The sequence below is a fragment of the Haematobia irritans genome, chromosome 3 (genome assembly GCF_050003625.1).
Source record: "Haematobia irritans isolate KBUSLIRL chromosome 3, ASM5000362v1, whole genome shotgun sequence".
NCBI lineage: Eukaryota > Metazoa > Arthropoda > Insecta > Diptera > Muscidae > Haematobia > Haematobia irritans.
Window position 1 is genome coordinate 95,981 of NC_134399.1, and position 6,055 is coordinate 102,035.

Sequence of the window (6,055 nt, forward strand, 5' to 3'; positions counted from 1 at the left end):
CTGTTTACATGAGTATTTCACGAATACGGCAACACTTCGTGAAAACATTCTCTCTGAACTAATTAGAAAATATATTTCGTAGTGCAAATAATTTTGTCCTTTGCGCTATTCTTAACGAGATGGCAGGAATGAACAATTATTCAACACTAATGTATGCAGCTAATCAGAAACCGCTGGAACATGAAGAGGAAGATGCAGACCATAGACAACCACGTCCACGTAACTTTTATAGTTCATATGTTGCCGGAGACTCCGGAATACCTATGACGAACTTGCCCTTGCCTAGACAATCACAGTGAGTAATTTTATCTGCCAATAAAGTGAAATGATTTCCACATGTCATTTTCGTTATAAAGATTTCCAATAACTGATGACCAATATCAAATTTATATGGCCAGTTTAAACTCTGGTCCTGAATCGGGCTTGAAAAATATAAATTCAGAAAGGGATTTGTCCTTACCTCTCGAAAAGCACAGGGCTCTGGAAAATTTCTACGATAGCCAGGAAGATGGTAAGTATAATAATTCATTAGGACATTTTATATGTCATTATTTATGTGCACTTTATATCATTTATTGCAAATTTGTAAGTCCTGTTTTAGTGTATAGTGGCCAATTTACAATTCACCGACACAGGCATCGTAATGACTATTTCCAAGTAAATTCTTGTACATTTAAACAAAATTCCTTACCAAAAGCTAAGACGAGTTATCGTTATACAATATGTTCAATACAAATGAAAATATAGTTACTAATTTGTTTACTTTTAACACATTAGAAATCTCAATTCGTAAATATTTGGGAATTGGCGTTCAATGGGTCAGTTTGGTAACAGAAAATTTACTCAGCCACCCATTTGTAGTACTGCGGAGACAATGTCAAGTTTACAATGCATCACATAGGTAAACATTTTGGGGTATTATTTACAGATAAGTATATATATTTTTGCCTTTTTTTGTACAGATACCATTTACACCCATTTGCTTTACTACCTTCTATAATACATTTACACCGCCGACAAGGTGTTACGACATTATGGAAAGGATTAGGAAGCTGCCTTCTGGTACGTGGCATGTCTATGGCTGTTGATGATGTTCTCTCTAAAATAACATCGTGGCCAAAGTAAGTCTACACACAAGATAGTTTTTCACAATTTGTATATAGTGTGCCTATTTACACATAGGGATGTGGATAGCCGTACGACAATGAAACGTTTTGGACAGCATATTATTCTTAAATGGTTTGTTTTCTTTTTAAAAATAAGTTCAAAAGCATCGATAAAAATATTGATCATTCATTAGCATAAGTATTGCTGTGGTCATGCCTTTTTATGCCGCTTCTCTAGTGGAAACAGTCCAAAGTGACATAGCTAGTGAGAAATCTGGATTTTTCGATGTTTTCCGCGAAGGAAGCCTGCGTCTACTTTACTGGAAGTCTCCTCAGAAAGGCCGTATGTTACCAGTTTGGTGTTTAATAGGCCCTACTGTTGGAGTTGGTATAACAAAATATCTATTTGGGTAAGACTAAATTCATTTTGATAGCATGTATTTTTGTAATATGTTGTCTTTTACATCCAGTCTGGTTATTAAAGGCATATCTTCACGTATTATGCGAAGACGCATTCAACAAGCCCAGGAGCGAAAAGGAGCGAAATTTAAGGACGACTCTCTAGAAACACAAAATGTTGAAGTTTATTCGAATCTTATATCCATGTTGACAACTGAAGCCATCTTCTTTCCCTTGGAAACTATATTACATCGAATTCAATTGCAAGGTACTCGCACCATTGTTGATAATTTGGACAATGGTTATGCTGTTGTGCCCATTCTCACGAACTATCAAGGAGCAATGGATTGTTATCGCCAAACTTTGAGCACAGAGGGATTCTCCGGCCTTTATAAAGGATTTGGGGCGATTATCTTACAATTCGCTGCTCACATCGCTGTTGTAAAATTAACGAAATGGATTGTCAATCAAATTACAGAAGTCATATCTAATCGTCCTCCTCAAAAAGTTGTACAATATTATAATTTGGATCGGGGAATTAATTCAAATTCTACAACAATATCTCGTAGTCTTAGTTCAGGAAGTGAATTGGACGAGAATAGTGTGGGAAATCGATCTGTGGACTAGACGAAGAGCCACTTCATTTTGACGTGATTGTAAACTTGTAACGCTAGCATAATTTGATCGCACTTTGTAGCTCTCCGACAATGGCGGGAGCATGTTTAGAACTAGTCTTAAAAAGTGAAGGGATGGATTGTTTTCATGTTGAGTATTTAAGTTCTTTTATTAGGGAATACATCTTGAGTTGTACTGTGATACTTCCGTTACCACATTATATCCGCGCGTTGTTTCGAAATTAACCATTATTATTTTTTAATGCTAATGATTTGGCCAAATAGTTGTTACACTAAAAATTATATTTATTCCCTAAAATAAATGAGTTATACTAAACAGACATTGTACTCATTCCAAGACACTATCCTTCCATAAGTATTTGACTTAAGTATGTATACAAATTTATTTTTACATATTCCTTTGTAGTTACACTTCTTTCTAAATCTATTGAAACAAAAAATGAATTAACACTAATATTTTACTTCCTGCCCTTGCCTTTAGGTTTCTCTTTTTTGCCCTTGGCTTTTACTGCTCGTTTATCCTTCTTCTCACGGGGATCTACGACTTTATAGCGACCCTTGACACCAGCTGGACGTCTTGCCCTTCGACCAGTTTGATGTTTCTTCGCCACCACATAAGTAACTTCCTTCTTTTTCTCTTGAGCCTTTTTGTATATCTTCTTTAGCTGTTTAGCTTTTTCTTGATTTGTGGCATCGGCACTCTCCATTATTTTTTCAGCTTGTTTCTTTGCCTTGGCCAAACGTTTTACAGCGCGTCTACGTTTACGGGCCTTGGCTTCCATTACCTTCTTAATGGGACGCACATTGAGTTCTTGTACTTTCCGTTGATATTCTTCGGTCAATTCCTTAGGTACCGGAGTGGGTTTCTGCATGTGCATTTGTTCGTCTTGAACAAACCAAGAGGGTAAATTTTCATCGTTGAACGCATAACGATTCCAAGCACCATCTATTAAGTCACGCCTGGTCTTTTTTCCTTTAATCATCATCGCTCCCAATGCAAGTTCTTCTTCAGTTAGACGTATTTTCTTTGCCTTATGTTGCTTGGACAAATCACCTGCTGTTCTCTCATCATCTGCACTGATTTCTTCTTCGGAATCACTTGAAGATTCCGAAGATGATTCCCCTTTAGCTTCGGCATGTCGAGCTCTCCTCTTTGCTTTTTTGCCCAGTAGAATATTCGCATTTCCTACCTCTTGGGACTCGCCCAAAACTGAAACTCCTTTGCTCTTGTACTCCTTTGCCATACGATCTAAATCAAAATCTTCATCATCATCGTCGTCGATATTCTGCAGATTTTCCTTTTCATACCACAGCTGAACTCTTTGTTGTCTCCGAGTATCTTTATCTCGAAAATCGCTTGATTTAATTAATGGATGTTCGGTTTTCTTCTTTTTGTTTTTATTATTCTTTTTACTGCCTTCTTCAAGGTCTTCATCGTCGCTCAGGCCTAGTCCTTCCTGTTCCAAATCGCTTTCGCTCTCACCATCGCTAGAAACCTCGGGCTCATCTTCGTTTTCATAGTTTGCATCATCATCCAAGCGTTTATCGTCTTTATCATATCTATTAGCAGGATGAAAAATGGTTATCAACTAACACTACAAGATGATTCAAGAATTGTACATACTTTTTATATTTGGGCAATTTTGGAACATCTACTACCTCTCCTTCAACATCGAAGTCAGGCGTTACATCCAGCATTCCATCCAACTCTTCCCTTGATTTCACATCTTTTAGATCGAACATTTCTTGATCAGCCTCCTCTTTTGGTCCGTCGTCTCCTTTTATAACCATTTTTAAATTCATTTTTTCTTGTAGTTTGGCTTTGGCTTTCAGTGTTTTTTTGCGTTTTCTTTTTAGGTCCTTTTCCTCTTCATCTGCCAATTCATGTATTTGTTTTTGTAGCTCCTCGTCTTCCATGTCTTCAATTTCCTCTTGTGTTAATGGTTTTGTAGAATTGATTTCCTCGTCCACAATGACGGCGGCTTCCTTATTCTCTTCTTTGAACAATTCTTCTTTAATCGCCTTCCACCAGGCCAATAAACCTTTGATGTCTTTGCGACCGAGAACTTTTATATCCTTACAACACTCTAGAATTTCCGTTGTAGTCTTTGGGTGTTGGGTTATTCTTTCGTCGTCAATTGTAATAGATCCAATCCCTTGCAAAGCAGCCAATCCATTTTCGCTTTTCATGAATTCTGTCGCCGCCAAATCATTCCTGAGTGCTATGTCCTGCTCCGTATATCCCTCAGCTTTAATACGTTTTTGTTTCTCCGGATGTAGAAGACTTCCCTTTTTGACTCCATCCAGATCAAGTTCCTCAAAAACATATTTTGGGTCCAAAAGACGTGGATCAATGCGGTCAGGTGCTAAGTACCCCTGACAAACAACAAAAATTTCTGCTGATTCTTTGCGTGAAGCACTGGGCTTTGTTGCATGAACCTTTTTAAACATTTGTTTCAAAACCCACAACAGTGCATTATAGTCTTTCGATCTGAAGACTTTAGTTACAAACCACCCACCTCCCCTTAGAAACTCGGTGGCCAATTTTAATGACATCAATGTCAAACATATTTGCTGGTAAGCGTCATGCAGCCAGTTTCGACCAACATTGGGAGCACCGTCATGTAGCACTACATCTGCTTTCCAAGTTTGCAGTTCTTTCGTCAATGATGCACGACATTTGTCTGTGGTAATATCTTCGACTAAACTTATGCATCCGGGTATAGCTCTTATAGGAAAAAGATCGACGCCAATTACAATGCTCGAAACAGGCATATTCTGTTTTGCAACCTGCATCCAGCCACCGGGGGCAGCACATAAGTCTATACATACTTGCGATTGCTGAAGAAAGCCAAATTTTCGGTTTAGTTGTATCAATTTGAAAGCGGCACGCGACCGAAAACCTTAAAAGAAATCGACGATATCATCAAGTATATTAAAGAGTAAATACGCAATACAATCGTTGTTTTTACCTGTTTCTTTGGCTAACTGATAAAACTTATCTTTACGCGCTTTTCCAACTTTTGTTTTTTTACCCATAGTGCTTTCTTAAATATTTCAGGAATATAGAAAAGTTTTAATCCAAGAATGAAAAAATATGTTGTGCCCGTAGTAAATACGCATTGCACGTGTTTAGAAAAATCTTTGTTGTCAATACTGTCAACTGTCATTTTGGAAATAAGAGGTTGCCACATTAAAAAACTGTAGTAGTGCCACATCTACAACAAGAAAACAACGGCCCATTCACACACAAAAATGAATGCACAAAAACATGCTGAAGGCATTTGGCATGTGTTCTTTCATTAAGGTAATACTACGTTCGCACTAGACACGAAATCTCGTTATTCTCTTTACAAATTTCAAGTGTTCGGACTGGCAAAATAACGAGATTTCGTAGATATGAGTATGTACACGCACACACACACATTCATCTACAAGGAAATTTGGGACAGGGTTGCAAAAAGGGCATTTTTAGTACTAAAACCACAGTTGTACAAGGCCGTATAGGGGATTTTGAAAGAGATTTTGTTGAAATCCTCTTCGAGCCAGCTGATATTTGCCTATTGCAAATCTACTGAGATCTAGGAAGATTTCGGCCAAAATCCTCGTTTACGAAGATTTTGTGTCTAGTGCGAACGTAGTGCCATCACAATTGTTACTAGAACCATTTTGATATTTTGCGAAACACCAATAGTAAATTGCTTCTTGACTGCCAACATTTTTTGATTTTGGGACACTGGGTCTCACCATAAAGTTCAAAACACTCGTTTAACCCTTCTAAGCTACTAAAATAAATTAAAACGATTATACGTTTATTTTTAACAAGTAAACGTATTCAAGGCCATGAAGAGATAAAAATATATTTAAAAAATTTAAATAGGTTTTAAACTAAACGATTAATATTTTTTTGCATGA

General features: G+C 37.2%; 2 protein-coding genes across 2 annotated transcripts; one reads left to right on the forward strand and one right to left on the reverse strand.

Moving 5' to 3' along the window:
* The first annotated feature begins 12 nt into the window (after positions 1–12).
* Positions 13–2,456, forward strand: LOC142228202 (mitochondrial outer membrane protein SLC25A46-like). The gene is made up of 7 exons (XM_075298563.1): positions 13–295; positions 357–511; positions 778–901; positions 963–1,121; positions 1,183–1,239; positions 1,301–1,516; positions 1,577–2,456. The coding sequence occupies exons 1-7, from the start codon at positions 120–122 to the stop codon at positions 2,130–2,132; spliced, it is 1,443 nt and encodes a 480-aa protein (XP_075154678.1). The 5' UTR covers positions 13–119; the 3' UTR covers positions 2,133–2,456.
* A 42-nt stretch (positions 2,457–2,498) lies between these two features.
* Positions 2,499–5,290, reverse strand: LOC142228199 (pre-rRNA 2'-O-ribose RNA methyltransferase FTSJ3). Its single transcript, XM_075298554.1, has 3 exons — positions 5,113–5,290; positions 3,765–5,043; positions 2,499–3,700 (listed from the first exon to the last, which is right to left on the reverse strand). Exons 1-3 carry the CDS (start codon positions 5,177–5,179, stop codon positions 2,599–2,601), a joined length of 2,448 nt encoding a protein of 815 aa, XP_075154669.1. The 5' UTR covers positions 5,180–5,290; the 3' UTR covers positions 2,499–2,598.
* Positions 5,291–6,055: the final 765 nt, after the last annotated feature.

Coding starts and splice junctions, on each gene's coding strand:
- LOC142228202 (XM_075298563.1), top strand. CDS start 120: ATGGCAGGAATGAACAATTATTCAACACTAATGTATGCAGCTAATCAG. Junction 296..356: donor CCCTTGCCTAGACAATCACA/GTGAGTAATTTT, acceptor TTCGTTATAAAG/ATTTCCAATAACTGATGACC. Junction 512..777: donor CTACGATAGCCAGGAAGATG/GTAAGTATAATA, acceptor TTAACACATTAG/AAATCTCAATTCGTAAATAT.
- LOC142228199 (XM_075298554.1), bottom strand. CDS start 5,179: ATGGGTAAAAAAACAAAAGTTGGAAAAGCGCGTAAAGATAAGTTTTAT. Junction 5,044..5,112: donor TCAGTTAGCCAAAGAAACAG/GTAAAAACAACG, acceptor ATTTCTTTTAAG/GTTTTCGGTCGCGTGCCGCT. Junction 3,701..3,764: donor AAATTGCCCAAATATAAAAA/GTATGTACAATT, acceptor TCCTGCTAATAG/ATATGATAAAGACGATAAAC.